This window comes from Ambystoma mexicanum, chromosome 9 (genome assembly GCF_040938575.1).
Source record: "Ambystoma mexicanum isolate Mex_15411 chromosome 9, UKY_AmexF1_1, whole genome shotgun sequence".
NCBI lineage: Eukaryota > Metazoa > Chordata > Amphibia > Caudata > Ambystomatidae > Ambystoma > Ambystoma mexicanum.
In genome coordinates this window covers 1,068,022,694-1,068,042,757 of record NC_090931.1, presented here as the reverse complement: position 1 = coordinate 1,068,042,757, position 20,064 = coordinate 1,068,022,694, and the positions used below count along the sequence as shown (strand labels likewise).

Genomic DNA, 20,064 nt, shown 5'->3' with positions numbered 1-20,064 from the left:
TAGACAATAGAAGTAGGATCAGCAACGTTCTTGGTATAGGTAGACCAGATAGTACTGGATAATCTAAGTTAAGATGCACACTTTCTAGCTATTAATGGCTTGGTTCTCATTCAGTTTAAATGGGAAGTCTAAACCCAATAATCCTGAGGACACACGGATTTCCAGTTCAAATTCTTGTTCTCATAATTCCTCACTTACGCCTCTCTGGATCTCCAACTTCGATATGGATTAGATTTTTGCCTGTTGCAGACTACAACGGGCAAACTATAAACTTACAAACATGTGGTTAAGCATCGTACTTTCTCTATATCTGTCACTGCTAATGACTTGCCCTCCACACGCGATTGACCTGGGACCGACACGTCCTGTATAACCACTGGTCAGAGACAAATCACTGACATGAAGAATGGTATAAGACATGCTGCCATTATATTTTGATTAAATATTACATGCAAATTGTATGATCACGCCAAATCTGAATAAACCAATATAAAGATGAAAAAGAAATAGATTTGGACCAACTACCTTGAGCCTATTCAAACTCCTTTGTAGCATGTAAGAAACTCAGTGTGTTGATGGTTTGAAGGTGGATAACACACATGACGAAGCCTGTGTAACTTTAGTCTAATCACAGGCAACCATCAATCAGATGTCAAACTCTCATTTAACATTTCACAACAAAATACAACAGAAACTAACCGGAAATGGGCTTGGGTGAGAAATCACAGCTAGTGACACCAAGATCATCTGCTTTTTCATTAAATAAACATCTCATGTTGTTATCCCAAACAGTTAAGTCTCCGTATGATGATCCCGTGACAAAAACTTTTCCACAAGGAGAAAACGTGCAAGCCACCAACGAACCATCTTTCAGAGTACCACATCTAAGAATAAAACAAACAGAAAATGTGAGTTTTAGTGTGTGTTAAGTCTGATACAGAATAGTCTTAACTTCTTCAAAAACGAAATGTACTTTAGTTAGAAAAACTCAGTTACACATGTATTTCCTTTCTGCTTAAAAGTAACAGCACTACTCCACTCTCTCCATATTGTGCTAATAGATGAAAATATTGCTGCCCAGAAGCAAAGGTTTTGCTACACCCAACATGTTGCTGTATCAACTGCCCTGCAATGCAAGCATGAACTTCAATCAGCAAGATGCCATTCAACACATTATGGCCGGAGTGGCTTTGTTTGTACGTAAGTAGATTGTAACCAGAGCACTGGTCGAGTCGAGACTGGTACATTCGACTTTGCTAAGGGAGCAGCCACTTGAGCTAGGTTAGACCCTCTGCGTTTCTGCCAATGCTTTACATTTCTCCTTTCAAAATAGAACTTAAACTTTGGTTGACATTTGTGATAACCGTTCCCTGGCGGAAAGCGGTTTCCACCCAGTGTTCGATTTTATCCAAAAATGCCAAGGGAGCCGAACAAAGGCATATGACCCATAGGGGATTCAGAATAATTGGTTGTACCAGTTTCTCACTGACTTAAGTATTGTGACATCTAGAATGGGCACGGACTTTGGTGTGAACGACCCCAGGACGTAAGGGCACCCTAAAGTTGTAGTTGGAAAAGAACAAATACCATTGGGCTTGGCAAGGATTTGAACATTGAGCTGAACGTAAGGAAAGGAGGTTCATGTGGTCACTATATACAGTGACGCAATGGAGAGTGCCCTGTAGATATTGGCGCCATTCTTCAAAAGCCTGTTTAATAGCTAAGAGTTTTCAATCAGTGATGGTATAGTTCATTTTGGGTGCACTAAGCTACAGAGAAAAGTAAGCAACTGTATGTAATTCACTGGTACGGACTGTGAGGGATCAGCAATGCGAGATGCAAAATGTTTAGTATTCAAGGTTCAACATTTTATTTTAACCAAAAACAAACCAACCCTAACTAAACCTTCTCTACCAGGGGGGTCGCTACCTAGTCTAGGATCTAAGGGGAAAAACCTCCTACGATTCACAATACTAACCCTCACACTAAACAAACATTTGAATAAACATGAAAACAAAATAGAAATGAAAGGTTACCAAACAATCAGTGTCTTGAATGACTTCTATCTGTCCTGGGCAGACCTTGCTACCCCAGAAATGTCTCAAAGTCAACTCTTCCAAAGAAAAGAAAAAGTATGGAAAAGTTCCAAAGAAACCAAAGTTCACACATAAAAATCCACTCGTAGTAGTTCTTTGCTTGATGAAAAGATCCTCCCTTCTGAGTTCCACGAAGAAAACAACAGTACCAATGGGATTCCTGGATAGCCTCTCTCCAGGAGATGATGAACTAAGTTGAAGAAAAAAAGTACCACTTCTGCTTAACAGCTCTTCCTTTTGCAACATCTGCAGCATCTGACATATAGTTTTGTCAGGATGCTTCTACATAGGAATTACTCTCTCTACAGCAACTCCCTTGATGAAACAGAGCAGGCTCCCTCGCCACCACAGTTGACTTTTGGCTTCTGCTACATTCAACTACTACAGCTCTAACAATTGTATTTGCGACCACAGCTCTGCTGCAGCAACTTCCACAAGAGCTCTTCGACCTCTACAGGTTGGCAATGCTCTCTTTTCTCACATGTGGTAAGAAACGGCAGCCTTTTTGCCTTTCCTTCCACCTTGTAGCTACCATCCAGAATTATACTGCTACAAATTTAAAATATTTAGGTAAATTCAAAAAGACTTCAACCTCTACATGTTGGCAAGGCACTCTTCTCTCTTGCGTCACAAGAAAGTGCAGCCTCTTTGCCTTTCCTTCCGCCTTAGGTTTACCAACTACAGTTATTCTGAACAAGTGTACAGTCTCCTTTGCCAGCTTCAATGACACTGTTTCGTCAGTGGTTATCCCAAGTGAGTAGTGCCACTCTTTCCAGCCTTGGATAACCTTGGTCACCCTTATTGTTGGAAGTCTCTGGTGTAACACAGATTGAACAACTCAAACAACAGTGTTCAGTTCTTAAATGAGCTGTATGTGATGTAATAGGGTTTGGCCTACTGGCTTGGGCTGTGTTTGTTCTCTGCTCACCTTCTACTGCTTTTATAACTTCTGCTTCATTGTTTCGAATGTTATAGGAGATGAGTTTTCCAATAAAAATGAAACCACGCAAACAGAACTGCCACTTCTAAGTTATGTGTGCCCACCTTTCGTCAGCTCTTAGCCTCCAAGGTACGTTTCATGCACAACTTGTGTGAAAACTGTGCTTGTAACGCTTCGGAAGAGTCAATTAAGATCCAGTAGCTTAACAGACAGCGTTCTCTGTGTTAACAAGAGCCACTCGACCGCTCGGTAGTTATGCTTAACAATGGGAAAACAAAAGACTTTTACAACAAGATGGTGTTTCGGTTTTGATATTTACATTGCATGTTACATTTCCCTTGTCAATAGGACTTCCCCACTTCTATGAACAAGTTTATCTCACTTAAATATGCAAGCGAGTGATAAGAAAGCTGGCTACTGTTACCAGCAAGGTATTTTAATTGATTTGGAGTACACAGCTTCACTTTCCAGACTCCACAATCACTGCAACTGTGGGCTGCTTCTGTTTCCCAGCTTGGTTTCTTCAACTACTACTGCTGCAGGCTCTCTTGGGACCTACCCCCCTCTGCTGCATGGGTGCCTCTGATTTGGCCTCAAAGGAGAGACTTGCCCTCTCCCATTCCCATCGGCTTGCTTCTACCCATGGGAATTGAATGGGTGCACGACTACAGCTCTGCATTCACAGCAATTAGGCACCCCTAGAAAGACTGCCAGCTTCAACCAGTTTCTTCCAATGCTGCCACAACCAATCAGGGTTTATGAGCACAGGACCAACTCAGAGCCTGCAGGTGAAATCTGCCCTTCCTCTGCTCTGTCGTCCCTTCTGTGGTCACACTTCCATGTGAACTGCCAGCCTGGTGCTCTGCTCCTTCTACTTCTGCTACTGCCGAACCTCTAGCTCCCACTGCAGCTTCTTTCTACCTCTCCTTTCTGAAGCAGCCTTTTATGTCCCTCAGGTGGGTTCATTGGTTTCAGGTACAGGCACTTGCCTGACCCTGCCAAAAGCTATTAGGCTTGCCTGCCTGACCTAAGCTCCTGCATGTCTATTTAGCCCTATTCTTCTTCACAGTACGCGAGGGATTCTGGACATGCAGTAGAAAGTTTCAATTTCTTGACATCTTTAAAAGGATCAAGTAAAGATTTCTCTCCCCTGAGGATATAATAGGAGTAAACTTGTTTAACCTTTTAGAGACAGATGGGGCAGAGAAAGTCACAGGTTCTCCACTCCTGTTGGCATACCTTTGACATTGTGGGGGTATATAGATGTTTTGGAGTATACAAGATACATTCTTTAGGTCCAACACTAGGTGGAAGTACTTCTCTAGATTTTACCTTTATACCCTTAGTAGGAGGCTGAGATATTTTAAAATGGCAATAAGCCAATTCCTCCTAAATTTGGGATAAACAAATTCTTCCCCCATGAAAGGTACTGCGCCTCATCCTGTAAAATCCACCCACCACCCTGGGCCTTGTTTCCACCTAGGTGATCCTCCTGCAGTAGACCACCCCCCAGGATTGGGGTCGGGAAGAGTCTGCCCTCTCCTGGCCCCCTGGGAGGAGACTTTAGGCAGGGTTTTAGCAAAGGATTTATAGGCTTCTCCATTACAAACAGTGTTGGGTTAACACTGCTCCCACAGCTCCGCCTCCACCACACACAGTTTGCTATGATCAGGGGGTGTAACAAAACGTGCTGTGGTAAAAGCTGTTTTTAAGAGCAGAAAAAAAACAATTGAGCTGACAGAGACCACATATAAGGGATAGTGTTTTTGTTAAGCTCAGTTAACGGCTCAGCAAGAGCAGAAAAATCATGTAAAAAAAAAAAAGAAAACTACAAAAGAAAAAACTGGACATTGGAAAAACCAAGCAAACCCTCAAGGTTTTTTTCTAGTGATGGGTAGTGGCCAATCAAGAATAGCTTTGACTTTCCTGCCTTTACGAAGCTCCTGTGGGCTTAATATATATCCCAAAAATTCAATCGATGTGGCATGAAAGGAACATTTTTCCACTTTGCCGTACAAAGAATGTTTGTTTAGGATTGTTAGAACCGTAAGGACAGGTTGGACATCGATGACTGGGTCTTCTGAATAGATCAAGATATCATCCAGGTACATCACTACGTCCCTGTAAATTAAATCTCTGAATATGATATGGCATTTATAACGCACTTGCACACAAGTGTTTCTAGGCGCGACAAGTAGGGGGAAACAGAGGGAGGACAAAACAATGATCTTACTAGGCCTCGTGTGTCATTCAGATCGTGCAAGTACAGGGAAGTGAAAGGGGAGAAGTGCCAGGGGGTTTGAGGGGGAAGTGCAGGAAATCAGAAAGTGCAACCAGCGGGTGGCTCAGTGCAGGTAATCAGAAAGTGCAGCCAATGGGTGGCTCATAAGTGCAGAGAGAAGGGAGGAGAGCCAAGAGGCAGTGCGAGGTGCAACTGGACATGCAGGGTCCTGGGCCCAAGTTCAGAGTGTGGCCAGGTGATCAGTGCGTGGAGCAGACAGTCATCAGCAGGGGAGAAGAAGAGAGAAAGCGGAGGCGAAGAGAAAGGTCTTGAGTTGCTTCCAGAACTGGAGGCGATTATGCTCAAGTTTGAGAGAGGCTGTTCCAGAGGGAGGGCCCAGTTGAGGAAAAATCTGCCCCCAACTCTCTTCTTGGAAAAGCGACTGACCCTTAGACAGTTGGAGGTGGATGAGCCAAGAGCTCGAGAAGGGAGATGTTTAGGAAGTTAGAGGTAGTGTGGTCCCAGGCCCCAGAAAGCCTTGTGGATGATGCAGAGGGTCTTGAACTTGATCGGTGCCGCCACTGCAAACCAATAAAGAGATTTCAGGGCTGGAGAAATACGATCCCTGAGCTTGAGGCCAAGGACAAGTCTTGCAGTCCTCATCTGGATAAGTTGTAGAGAATGGAGAGTAGGGGCAGGAAGATTTAGAAAGAGGTTGTTGCAGTAGTCCAGCCTAGAGAGGATCAGAGCTCTGGAGACAGTGAGCTTCTTGTTACGCTCACCTGGTCTCCTCGGGGGCGCCAAACGATGCTGGGCGTGGTTGCACTGCTCCTGGAGTCACTCTGGTTAATGGTCCATCTTGGGGGAAACTGCTCCTAAAATGGGCGAGAGAAGCAGTTAGGAATTGTTCTGGGTACAACCCTCCACATCTCCCTGCTCACAATTCCCTGCTTGAGGGTTTGCTCTCACCTTGGGTATATGAACAATGAACTCTCCGTCCTGCTTTCCTTTGTTGCAGGGGTGCCGTTATGGATGCAGGCGGTGAATGGACCTAGTTGCTTCACTGGTCCACGGGCCTGTGCGTAGAGTCCAGACCTGCTGCGACTCTAATTTGGGCTTTGCAGTCTTAAGGCGAGTATAATCCTTAATTACGTTATGCTCTGTCTCTATTATCCTTTTCTCCCTTTCCGTGCTTGTTCTTCTCTGAACGTTCTTTTCCTCAGTGTTTACCTTAAGCTTCTTAAGGTGAGATGTCCTTTCTCTCCATGTTCATCCTTCCTTTTGATGTTTTATTCCGTGTTCATCTCATGCCCAACTAACATATTGTGTCTCTCTTGTTTCCACAGTTGCAGTTCATGTAGCGGGTTGCGGGCCGCCTTAGCCCGGAGATGGATGGTTGCAGAACCCAGAACTGGCAAGTTGACAGGTAAGTTCCAATATGAGAGCGCTAGCGATGAGCGGTGGTGAAAGTGCGCAATGCTAACCTGCTGTTACTGTGTTTTCTCCCATTCCGTCATTACAGGTTGCGGTGGGCTCTCGGAGTGAAGATCGAGCGGACCGCCTGGGTGGTGTTCAAGATCCTTCAGTTAACTTGCAGGTAAGCACTGGTATTTTTCTTTAACTGCTTTCTCTTAGAGATGGATCGGCAGTTGGATTCGGGACGGCAGATCAGGTAAGCAGAGCCGGACACAGTGAGCATTAAGCTGCAGAGATGCAGAATAATGCGAAGCGTGGATTTCAGCCGGGGTGTGGCTTATATAGCCAGCTGCACCCGAAGACCCGACTACGCCCAAAACACTAGACTGCTTGGTCCAGTTGGGGAACAAGGCTATAGGGTAGGCCTCCATGTTGGATTCTGGCAGTGTTCCTGATACCTGGCCTATTACTGTCATCAGCCTGGCACCAAAGGCGCCAGGACGGAGACCAGGTGTTCTTCCTCCAGACTTTCAGGGCCCGTAGGGCCATCTTTGAATGCTGCAGTACCGCTCTACCATGGCGGCAGTGAAGTGAAGGTCATCAGGGGCAACATCCATGACACTTCTGGGGGAAAGGAAGAATACCTCTGAGGAGGTGCGGCTGATAGTTTGACTTCTTAGAGATGTGAGGAGAGAAGGAGAGGGTGGAGTCGAAGATGACCCCAAGGTTCTTAGCCTTGCAGGTAGGAGCAGGAAGAAGGTCCAGAATGGGCAGCCAGAGAGAGGAAAGGAGGGAGCTGGTGTTCCAATGAGGAGGATCTCTGTTTTACTGGCATTAAGGCAGAGATCATTGGCGGCACACCACTCCTGAATTGCGGACAGGCAGTCTGGAATGAGAGAAGGGGGTAGAGGAGGCAGAGGGGGGGCCTGAAAGAGAGCTAGGCATCATCCACATAACACTGAAAGTTGGAGCGGAGAGCAGCGATCCGGTGCGCAACTTGTGCCGGGTATTGGTTGAACAGCCAGGGAGAATGGTTAGACCTTTCATTAACTAAGTGTTGGAATGTGGCAGGTGAACCGCACAAGCCAAACAGCATTACCATGTTTTCAAAGAGGTCATATTCAGTGTGAAATGCAGTCTTCCCTTTGTCCCATGTCCTCATACGAACCAGGTTGTAGGCACCTCTTATATCCAACTTGATGTATATCTTGGCTGAGTGCACTTGATCCAGTAAAGAGGAGATAAGGGGCAAAGGGTTTCTATTTTTAGAGCGTTCTCATTGATAGAGCAGTAGTCTGTGCAAGGATGCAAGTCCGCCTTCCTTTTTGGTGTTAAAGAAAAAGGCGTGAGGATGCAGGTGATATGGAGTGGCTAATAAACCCTGTGCAGAAATTATCTAAACAGTGACAAAGGGTCCTGTGCTCAGTTTCAGTGTGAGCATACATCTTGCCACAGGGTATCTTGGTGTTGTCAATGAAGTTGAGAGCGCAAGCATAGGCCCTATGTGGGGGCTGGGGCCTTAGGTCTCAGCATCTTTTCTACTGAATAAGTCCTTGTAGGAATCATATTCCAAGGGACTCATGGTATTAGTGAGGGCACCCACTGGGATATTCGGTATTGCGCAGCCGACGTCGTTAGGCAGAAACCTGTGCAGTTTCTTCTGGGACCACTGCAAAAGATTTAAGACTACAGGTGTTTGGCAGTAAACCCACTTGGTGGCAGTCTGTACCACACAGATTCACTTGGTAGCTGTGGCTGAGCAGTCAGACTTCCCTCAAGAAGAGTTAGGCAGTATACAGAGTATTCACAATAGGTCAAAAGAACATAGTAGAACAAGCAAACACTGACCAGAACTGGTGTAAAAGATATATAATTATTTATTTAAAACCACATCTAATAAAACACACAGGCACTAATATTAAGCAGTTCAAAAACACGGTCACTAAAGATATACACTCCCTTAAAAGAATATTAGACAAGTCTTAAGTAAAGCTGCACTTATTTTCAGACAGCGGTGAGCGCTTAACGCAGATGGCACTCTAATAATTCGTTTTAAAAGGGAGAGAAAAGCACGATATAAATTGAAACAGATCCCAACACTTTCACAAGAACACAGCAAGAGAGGAAGGCAGAGTCAAACCGTGAAGTTAGAGTTCAGAAAGCCGGATCCACTTTAAGAGGATCAGAACAAAATGTGTCCAAGGTCACACAGTTAAAAAGTGCACAAAAGTCTCGAAAAGGTTCAGAAAGAGTTGGACCAAAAGAAAGGAGACCAGTTAGATGGTCAAGGCGGCCAGCCCAGTCCAGAAGGTTAAGGGATTATTATCACCTTGTAGCAATCTTTAGAAAGGGAGGCCTGGCGGACACGGTACCTTACAGTGGCGAGAATACTCCAGCGGGGGCAGTTGTTCCTGGCAGCGGATGCAAGTCAGTGCTTCGTCCGGGGGAAGAGAGGATCTCGTCAGGGAGGAAGACCTGAGTCCGTTGCACTGCCAGGGAAGAGACTAGCAGCAGAGTTCTCAGTTAAAAGGAGCAGTCCTTTGGTTCGCGGTCCAGTGGCTATCCGGTTGCCGGGGTGCTTGGCACGGGCAATTCGACCACAAGACGTCCTGGGATGCGAGGAAAAGAAGGTAAACTGGTTGTACCCACCAGTCAGGGGAAGAAGACTCTCCAGCAGGGAGATCTTCTCTGGCGTCGGGAAGTGGTGAGTCGGTTCCGCAGGGCTCCACCGGTGGTGTCGTCGTAGCAGGTCGGCTCAGCTTCTCCCTCGTCGGATTCTCAGGTACTGTGGCGACTTCTGAAGTTCCAGTCCCCAAAGCCCTGCTTTTATGCAGCACACCCCCATTCACTCAGCCTAGCTGTCAATCAAACATGCAAGTGGTGAGCCGGCCGGCTCACCACTTGGGCCAATCACACAACAGTGTGACTTGAGTTACCAAGGTAACTCAGTCCAGGGTGCCTAAACCCCTTCCCACACCCCCTGTGGTACTCAGACAGAGTGGCACCACTTTTGGTGGCTTCTGTGGAGAAGCCCGCCAAAGGTGGAACAAAGGGCTCGACTTGGGTTGGAGTCACAGAAGAGAACACAAAACGCCATTTTATAATCGAGTCCTGGCAAAAAATACCAACTGGCGAATTAATATTAAATAAATAAACCGGCGGTATGTTCGAGGCTATGAGAATTAAATAATTAAAGTTGGTAGCCTCGAACAATGGGAAAATCCCATAGGGATATATTCACGGTCGAATATAAAAAGTAGTATCCACTGCCACCAGCCAAAACTCGATCAGGGGGGACGGAGACGTGCCCCCTCGACTAACAGACCCCAGGCCAATTGAATTGCCCCGACCAGTACGTCCACAATATGATGATTGATACTGGTTTCTGTTAATAATTTGGGACTAGTAAAGCCAATGGTGACTTTACATGCCCTGGGCGACATTAGTCAGTCCCAGGGTATGGAGTCTATGGTGGGGTGCCACTATGGCACCCCTGTGTCACTGCACGGAGGGTGCTGTGTAACACACATAGTAAAAACACATGAGACCCTATGGAGTAAAGGACCCCATAGCCCATAAAACACATTAACAGTCAAAGGAACACCATTAATCATGTCCAAAAGTGGGAGAAAAAGAGTCTCACTCTTGGCAGGAGAAAAAAAACTTAACTCCAGAAATCCAGCAAAGTTGCTGGGGGACTCACTAGGTTAGGAAATTCAGCCCAAAAAGAGAATTCTCCCTAACAGACGTGAACACACTCCCAAGTACACCCATGGTTTCTTTGTGACAATTGGGAAGGAACTAAACATTGTGTGTTCTATTTGGAAGTGGGAGTATCTTACTACCTATTTTTTTTAAAGTTGGGAGAAAAATGATTTTTTTAAGGGAGTACAAATATAAGTCACATTTTTTAATAAGTGAGTAAAACTATGTTTTAACTAAAAAATTAAAAAGTTTTTGTAATATTTATTTCTTTGCACCTAGTTATTCGTGCACATAAAAAGATACAGGTTGATTGGCCACCAGGGGGCGCAGAGACTGACATGGTCCCTGCATGAGCTCCGCCGCCGTAGCCCGAACAAGTGGATTGAGCCCCACTTGCGCCCCCCCCGCAGGCAGAAATCGGGCGGTGGACATCTGAAGACCCCCCCCATCCCAGCGGGAAAATCTGGCCTGGGACTGGCCACAAAACACACCCTACAGATACGGCTCACCAGACCAGGAAGGCGGGAGCATGTATATGTAATCGACCCCAAGACCTAGGGCGGCACTGAAGCAGCGCTGAAGCGGCCCTGAGACCATCCCCACACCGGATCAAAATGCGACAAGTAACCAGCTGCAAGGTATCGGACCCACAAACGCCAGAGACCCAGTATAAATGCCGGAGGTGCTGGCCACGGACCCAGTGCTCGAAGTGCGCAACTCCGCAGGGGCCAGAGCCCGCCCGGTGTACTGCAAGGTAGGGCGCAGTGCGGGAAGCACCCGGTGGGCCCCCGCCACTGAATCTAATTGAGCCCAACATCCGACACCCCCAACCAGACCCGCACGGACCAAAGCACCACTGCGTAGTACACGCAGCAAATCATACATTAAGGGACCCAAGGCGGCAGTGAATAAATTAAGCCCCCCCACCTCCAGTAGCCCAGAACCTTTAAAAAAAACTCGGGGCGAAGAGACCACCAGGGGGCGCGGAGCATGACAGACCTGTGAGCTTGCGCTCTGTCAGCACCGTAGGGCCTAGGGTGCATTTAAGATCCCCGGCCGGGATTTTACAGCAGACCCAAAGGAGAGACGAGCCCACGCGGGTGCCCCCACATGCTTGGCGGGCCGAGAAACCAGCCTCCTCTCCCCGCGCAACCCCGGAGAAAGCCACTGGGGGAGAACGGGGTGAGATACGCATCCATACGAGCGCAATACGCGCATTGGACCGGGAGGCACCCTTGCGCCTTTGCCCCGTGGGCCACTTGGAGGAACACAGGAGCCGCCTGCGCTGCGGAGGCCAACCCCTGCGCCCACCAATACAGCGCGGGGGCAGCGGGCGGGAGAGGCATCCCAGCAGCCACGGTCCAGAGTGAGAGGCACTGGAGGGCGGGGCAAACCAGCACTCGGAGCCCCACGACACACCGAGAAGACAAGATTCTAGCCCGGGCCTACAACTAGGATCGGCCCCTCCAAGCAGGAGAGAGGAGGAGACGGCCCACATAACTCAAGTGCTCCTCAGCTGCGCACCGTGGTTGGACTCCGAGCCTCTCCACCGGGCGTCGGGAGCACGTAAGACCCAGAGAGAGCGGGGCCCGAGCCTAGAGTTCCCCCACCAGTGCCCACACCGCGCGCAGACAGAGACTACTACCGGGCTACACCGGCCTCGCGGGGGGGCCAGACCGGGCAAAGGTGGCCAAATCCAGGTGAGGAGTCGGGGGGGGGGGGAGCAAGCCAGCAGAGACGTGGAGGCGGGCCTGCCCCCTGCCACCTCCAGCCCGGCTTTTGCAGCGTAGCAGGCTAAATGAGGGCCCACAATTTGGAACAGGACACCCCCAGAGGGGGGGGGAGAAAGAAGTGCCGGCACCACACAGGAAACCATAGAGTCCGGGCCAGGCAAGTCCGGATAGACATACCCTTCATGGCCCTCCAGGCGGTGGTGCCTATACAGTGGGGCCCCGCGGAGAGACGGTGCAGCGGTGAGGTTGCGGGTGGGAGAAGGCGGCGGGGGAGAAGCAGAACACAGGTGGGCCCCCCCGGACCCATCCCAGCTGATTAAACCGGGGGCTGGGGGCGCACCTCTGGGGCCCTCCATATCCGTGGCACCAGGGACCCACCCTGGACTCAGATCTCCCATAGTGCCCCAGAGATAAAACCCACCAAAACAACGGGAAGTGTAGTTTCACGACAAAGAAACAGGGAAGAGCCCTGATTTGAACATCAAGGATTTCACAAGGAGAATCTGCATAGAGGCACCAACCCCCAGGTGCCCCACCCTGAACCTGGAGCAGACCTCACATGCCAAAGTGATCAGTTCCCTGCAAAGCTTTCGTCGACAGACCCCAGTCCAGAACGAGGCCCCCCGGGCCATCATGCCCGCTGTAGGGGATCCCCCCGCCGCACTCACCAAGGATGACCTCAGGGATATCCTCCAGGAGATTAATGCAATTCGTACAGACATTCAGGCCTCCATCATAGACCTTAAGGGGCGAGTGGATACTCTGGAAGACAAAATGGAGGGGATGGAGAATAATCAACTCCAAGCAGACCTTCTAGATATGAAATACGAGGCAAGGATAACGGACTTGGAAATAGGAGAGGAGGATATGATTCTCAAGATGGATGATTTAGAAAATAGAGAACGCCGAAACAACTTGCGCATCTTGGGTGTGACCCAGGAGAGGGGGGAGACGGCTGATGTGGGGAGGAAAGTCCAGGGCCTGATCAACAACTTTTCTCACTTGAAGGGGGTAAGGAGGTCCAGCTGGAAAGAGTGCATCGAGGTGGAGGAGGCGCAGGGGGTGGCACAAGGACGATTGTTATGAGGTTTCTCCGCTATAGGGAGAAAATGGAAGTCCTGGAGAAGGCAAAAAGGCTGGGGAGTTTCATTTTTGAAGGAGATACAATTAAGATTTATCAAGACCTTTCAACCCTCACCCTCACCCGCAGAAGAGAATGCCGCCCGCTTACGCAGTGGCTAACTAGTCAGGACATAAGATACAGATGGTCCTTCCCGTTCGCTTTATCCTTCGAACAAGCAGGCGTGGATTACAGAGTGATCAGTGGTAAAGAGGCCACGCAGGTGCTGCAGGTGCTCAGGGGAGACCCTCATGAGGAGCAGGAACCCAGGAAAGGGCAGGAGCTGGGAGGGGACCGGAGGGCCCCTGGTCGACAAAGAAGAAAGCAAAGGGCAGGAGAAAATTCAACACCCCACCATCAGAAGTGGGAGGAGACTAACGGAATGAAGATGGTCCGGTGGAGAGTACGAGGACAGGATCTTTGAACTTGAGAACTGCGCTGCACGAACATGCCTTCGCTCTGGTGGCTTGCCCGTTGGCAGGCGTCACGATTAGGGGAGGGAGGGGGAGGAAGGCAGGGGGGGAGGAGGGATTTTTGGGCCCAACTCAGCTCCAGCTTTACAGGGGTACAGGGCAGCTCCTACCGGACTATGAAGTCAATGAACACTTTGCAAACAAGCAATGGCAGACAATGAAAGAAAGGGCCGGGTCGAGACAATCAGAATAGGATCCCTCAATGTCAAGGGGCTTAATTCTCCGACTAAGCGGTCCCTTTTGGGGCGAGAAATGAAGAAATCAGGGCGGACGTCCTCTTTGTACAGGAGATTAGAATGGTGAGGGGCGAGGAGAGGGCCATCCCTGGTTCACATGTGGGCCAGATATTCTGGGCTTCCGGCACCACCAAGAAAGCCGGTGTCGGGATCCTGCTTCATAGGCACCATAAGCTAACTGAGGTGTCCCATTGGGAGAGTGAGGACAGGAGGGCCTTGGTGGTGTCCGGTAACCTCCACAACTCTAGGATGACCCTGGTATCCATTTACTGCCCCAACGTAGGTCAGAAGGAATTTATCCAAGGGGTTATGAGAAAGGTGATCCTCAGGGTGGAAGGCCTCCTGCTGCTGGGTGGGGACTTCAACATGTGGGCGGACCGGGCCTGGGACCATAGTGGGAGGATCACTCAGTCAGGCAGTTTGGGGGGACATCCTAAATGGGGCCTCAGGAAGGAAGAAATGTCCACAGCAATCAAAGAATTCTTCAAGCCAAATGATACGGGAGAAGTAGACAGGGAAACGGTATGGGAGGCGGCGAAGGCAACCTGGAGGGGTAAGCTGATAAGTGAAGGAGCATCCAAAAAGAGGGTAAGGACCCTCCTATCACACAGGCTAAGGTCAGAGATATTCTCCCTGGAAAGAGCTGAAGGGAAGGAGGAAGTGGAAAAGGAGAGAGACCTAGGCCTGGCGAGAGAGAAGAGACAGGAACTCGGGGATCTAGAATTGGGCAAAATTGTGGCGGGACTCCAACACCTCCGTAAGAGGTGTTATGAAAAGGGTGACAAGGCCGACGCTATGCTGGCCGCCAAACTCCCAGGCCAAAGAGCGGACAGGAGGGTCCAAAGGATTGGGAATGAGGCAGAGGAGGGGAGTACAGACCCGGGAGGCATAGCAGAGAAATTCGACAGTTTCTATGAGAGCCTATTTGTGAGAAAGGGGGAAGTGGATACGGAAGCACGGGAGGCATATCTAAATGGGGTCTCCCTCCCAATTCTTGGAACATCTGAGTCGGTGGCCCTGGACGCACTGATAACAGAGGAGGAGGTGCTGAAAGCAATATCTGGGCTCAAGCTGGGCAGGGCCCTGGGGGAGGATGGATTCACCGCAGGCTTCTACAAGGCCTTCTCGGGCTTACTGGTGGGTTTTTGGCAGGCTTATACTCCAATATAATGAAGACAGGGAGGGCACCCCTGTCATTTGGCAAAGCATTGATTACGGTGATCCCTAAGGAGGGGAAAGACCCAGCAGACTGCCCCTCCTATAGGCCACTCTCCCTGCTCAATGTGGACGCCAAGCTGTTCACAAGGATCATCGCAATGAGGTTGGACGGCCATATGCCGAATCTAATCCACTCTGACCAGGTGGGGTTCATACAGGGGAGACAGGGGGCTGACACCTTGCGCAAAACACTTCATCTCATGCGTATCGCAGCCTTGAAGGGTGAAAACCCAATCCTGGTGTCCATCGATGCTGAAAAAGCTTTCGATCGGGTCGACTGGGGGTTCCTACACGGGGTACTCAAGAAGCTGGGTCTTGGTATCGGAATCAGGCAGGCCATCAAAGCCCTGTATGAGTCACCATCGGCTAGAGTGACAGTTAACGGATGCCTGTCACGTACTTTCAGCCTCCAAAGAGGGACAAGGCAGGGCTGCCCACTCTCCCCCCTCCTCTTCGCCATGATCATGGAGATACTCGCAGAATACCTCAGAGGTTCTCCGAGGGTGTGGGGCATAGTTGTGGGGGACCGCACCTTCAAACTTGGCCTTTACACAGACAATATCTTACTCCATCTGAGGGAACCCACGCTGTCAGTTCCGTCTGCCCTACAGATAATTGAAGTGTTTGGCCGTTACTCAGGCTTCAAGGTCAATGTAGGCAAGTCGATGATCTTCCCTTTTGCCTCAGATGCCGATAGGTGTATAACCGAATTATCCCCTTTGGGCCTTCAGATCTGTAGGGATGGGATGAAATACCTGGGGATTAACATTGTAAGACCTAGTGAGGACCTGAGCCTGGCAAACTACCCCCCACTTTTCGAGAAACTGTTTAGGGAGATGGAAGGCTGGGGAAAGAGGCACATTTCGTGGATGGGCAGAATAAACGCAATAAAGATGAACCTGCTCCCTAGAGTGCTATACCTCTTTCAGATGCTCCCCCTGGAGGCCCCGGCAGCATACCTCGTGGAGGCCAAGAGGCGAATACTGAAGTTTATATGGCAGGGCCAGAAACCCAGAATAGGCTATGAGACCCTCACCCTTCCCAGACCTCGAGGCATACCATAGGGCTACCCAGCTCAGAGTCCTGGCCCCCCACCTTAGAGAAGACCTCAGCAAGCAATGGGTGTACATCGAGAACTCCTTCTTAAGCCCCGTTACAGTAGGCGAATGGTTGTGGGTCCCATTACAAAAGCTTCCGAAAAGGATTAGGGACCACCCTAATTTAGGAACCATGTGGAAGGCATTAGCAGGGAAGGGACTTAGGGAAAGAGTCACTACATGGCCCTCCCCATTAAGTCATATATGGTCCACACCAGTACTGGAGGAGATCCCGGGCCATGAACATTACCAGTCTTGGTTCGAGGCTGGGCTTTGAATGGTTGGCCAATTGGTGAGAGAGGAATCGTTCATATCCATCCATGAACTCGAGAGGGCACTAGGAATCGGCAGACTTTCTCCACTCCTAGACCTTAGACTTAAGGGAATCCTAATGAAGCCGAAATTCAAGGAATGCATACAGAGGAAACTCACCCCTGTTGAAAAAATTCTGGATTCCCATACAGAAATGAAGGGCCTCATCTCCCTCCTGTATATTGCTCTTTTGGCTCCACGGGAGGGAACGACCAGGTGCCTTAGAGGGAAATGGGAAAGGGATCTAGGCCGCACCATTGGGGATGGTTTCTGGGGTAAACTCTGTAAAAGGGCCTTCAAGACGTTGATCTCGTGCCACTATAAGACCCATGCCGTCAAGCTCCTCCACAGGTGGCAGTATGACCCGATCACTCTTTCTAGGATGTTCCTGGACATTGTCCCAGTGTGCTAGCATGGATGCGGGGGGAAAAGCCGACTATTGGCATATGTGGTGAACATGTCAAAAAGTCCAGATGTACTGGTCGGAGGTGCTTAGTTGGATCAGAGAGGCGGGGGAGGGGGTCTACCCATTAGACCCCAGTTTCAGAGACTTGTGACTCTGTTATGTTTTGAACTTGTTATGGGCATGTGCCCAAAGGTACACCTTATGAAGAAGCTCATCTGTTTCTCTTAAAAACCAATAACATTTGAATTAAAAAAAAAACACTTGGGCCATCGCTCCTACTGACTGACTCTCACACCACTTGCCATAACGAGGCACGTGAGTAGGAGAGAAGGCACAATTAACCAATGGTGCATTGGCACATTACCACCAGAACACCCTTGGTGAAAGACAGGCAGGAGGACTGGGAGCGCACATGTCCACAGGCAAGCTAAAACCTGCAGCAGACAGCCAGGAAGTAACACCAGCGTTACCCTCATATCATAACCTCCCGCCTTACCGCAGGAACAGAAGAAAATTCTGGTCACCCCAATAACCCGGAGCGGATGCATCAAAACAGACCAGGTGCAAATGTAAGTGAGGCAGATAACACCCTGCAGACCCAGTGCGAACCCCATCGCTGGGACTGGACCATTACCGAACCCTATCAAAAGCAAACCACCCTCGGAATCCCCAAGGGTGCGCAACAGGCCACAGATAACCCACTAAGGCCACAGAGGTAATTGGAACGGGCCCAGTGAAACCACACCACTGCACCCCAGATCCTGGAATCATTCTAAAGGCATCCTCTAATGAACTTATGCACTAAGACACTATGCCTGGCCTCCAAGGACAGTAAGCAATAAAGGGGGAGACCCGATCCACCATTACTTGGTGCATAGAGCCAAGAAACACACCGCACAAGCAGTAAACACCCAAGTGCCAGACAAGAAGGGGCCACATAAACCTATATACAGAGGGGGCAAACAAAGCCACACCTGGCAAAGACCTCACTTTAAGTACCCTACACAAGGACTACAACAGACCCATACTCCCCTAAGCTTCAAGGCAAAGCGGCGGCATCGCACTTGAAACCCCCGTGTGCAAACGATCCCACAAACCCCCTCGTGAACTCACTCTACACCAAGACCATCTTCTAGAACATATGAGTGTGAAGCAGAAACTAGCCCCTTTTGCGTATACCTCCATACCTACAAGAGCAAACAACCCCAAAATGGCAACTGTTGAAACCACAGGAAAAGGTGACATTGCAGCCCTGCTGGGAGAAATCTAAAATATGGGAGCCAACATAGGAGGCAAGATAGATTAAAATCACGCAAAGATTGAACAATATGGAGGAGAGGCTAGAAGGAGTCGAAAATAACCAGGCATCCATTCTAGAAACACAACTTGACCAAAGAATGACCGAACTGGGACAATGGGAAGAAGACTTCAAACTCAAGCTGGATGATTTAGAAAACAGGGAAAGACGAAACAACATTTGCATCTTTGGAATTCCGGAACGGGAAGGTGAAACCGAAGCCGATCTGAGGAAAACGCTCCATGACATTATCAAACTCCTGATCGGTCCTAGTCAGCTTTCACCACTTCTAATACAAGACCAGGGTACTCAAGAAAGCAAGAAGAATCGAGTCCATCACTTTAGGAGGGGCGCAAATCTCCATATACCAAGACCTCTCCTCCATGACGCTGGCCCTGAGGCGGATGTGCGGCCCCCTCATGAAAAAATGGAATGAAAAGAATATCCAATACAGGTGGGGCTTTCCCTTCACCTTCTCCTTTGAATATAAAGGGTCCAAGGTCAGATTGAGATCAGAAAAAGAAATAAAAGCCTGCATCACCGGCCTAATCGGCCCACGAGAGAAAGAAGAAAACAATCAAGGCGAACAGATCGAGAATGGCAAATTCAAGCACCAAGAAGAAGACGGGTGAAAGGTTCAAAGAAATATTGAAGAGGTAACCTCTCCCCAGAGGCGGACAACTGAACACTCACAAAATGGGTAAGACAGAACTTAACACACTGCTGATAAAGTGTCTTTCTAATACATAGAGACCCAAATCCAAGACACCACTAAGTACCAGACATTATCACATAAGAGGGGAGGGGGCATTGGGAAAGCTCAATAAAGACTGTGATGGTACATCAGAACAAGGGGCATGAAGTAACGGCCCCCACAGGTGGTTCGATGCAGACCGGGTGCTTTCAACCTAGCTTGATCAGACGCCACCAACTGGGACGGGATGGAGGGAAGGTAGGGAGGGTAAGGATAAGGATAAGAAAAGGGTCGAATCAGCACTTTCAGCAACTCGAGACATTCAATACAGCGTGAAAATTAGAGTAAGACCACAACAACAGTCATCTTGTAAAAGGCATCCCCCCAAACGAACAAACAATGATATTGAATGCTGAAGCAAGAGGGAGGGATTTCTTAAGGGTGGGGACACCAAGAGATTGCTTGTGGCTAGGGAATTCCAAAGGGCGGAGCTGGACATTCTCTTATTACAACAAACAAAATATGTGAAGGGAGAAGAAAGGCATATCCTTGGAAAGTGCAAGGGGATAGAATTCTGGGGATCAGGGCCGCTCAGAAGGGGTGTGGTTGGAATTCTTATCAGGAAAGGCGTAGATTTTTCCGAAACCAAAACATGGTCCAACAAAGACGGTTGAGCCCTGTTAGTAACAGGAAACATAGGCAAAGTGAACGTCATGAACGTCATGATCGCAACACTTTACTCACCCAACACAGGACAGACCAAGTTCCTTACGAAAACAATGTCCAAGATATTATTGGAAGCCTCAGGCCACATCATCCTGGGAGGTGACTTCAATCAATGGGCTGATCCGGCCAGAGATAGAAAATCTGTCAACCTTGACACAAGTAACCAAGTCAGGGGCGACCGCTCAGACCTGACAGGAGTGATGGAAATATATGGAGTGATTAGATGTGTGAAGGGTCATGCACTTAAATGATCAAGTCTACACCTTCTTCTCCGCCCCACATAACACCTGCACTCGAATTGATTACATATACCTATCCAAAGATCTGGCCGATACCACAACACACTCACACATATCCCCAATCACGTGGTCAGA

At 48.9% G+C, this 20,064-nt stretch overlaps 1 protein-coding gene across 3 annotated transcripts in view; it reads right to left on the bottom strand.

The window, feature by feature from the left end:
• The window catches only part of WDSUB1 (WD repeat, sterile alpha motif and U-box domain containing 1), a 987,384-nt gene that overhangs the window by 702,718 nt on the left and 264,602 nt on the right, over window positions 1–20,064 (bottom strand). For all 3 annotated transcript variants that reach the window (XM_069616372.1, XM_069616374.1, XM_069616373.1), the window contains exon 3: window positions 700–884. In XM_069616372.1, coding sequence (XP_069472473.1) covers window positions 700–884 — 185 coding nt within the window. The remainder of the gene's footprint in view (window positions 1–699; window positions 885–20,064) is intronic.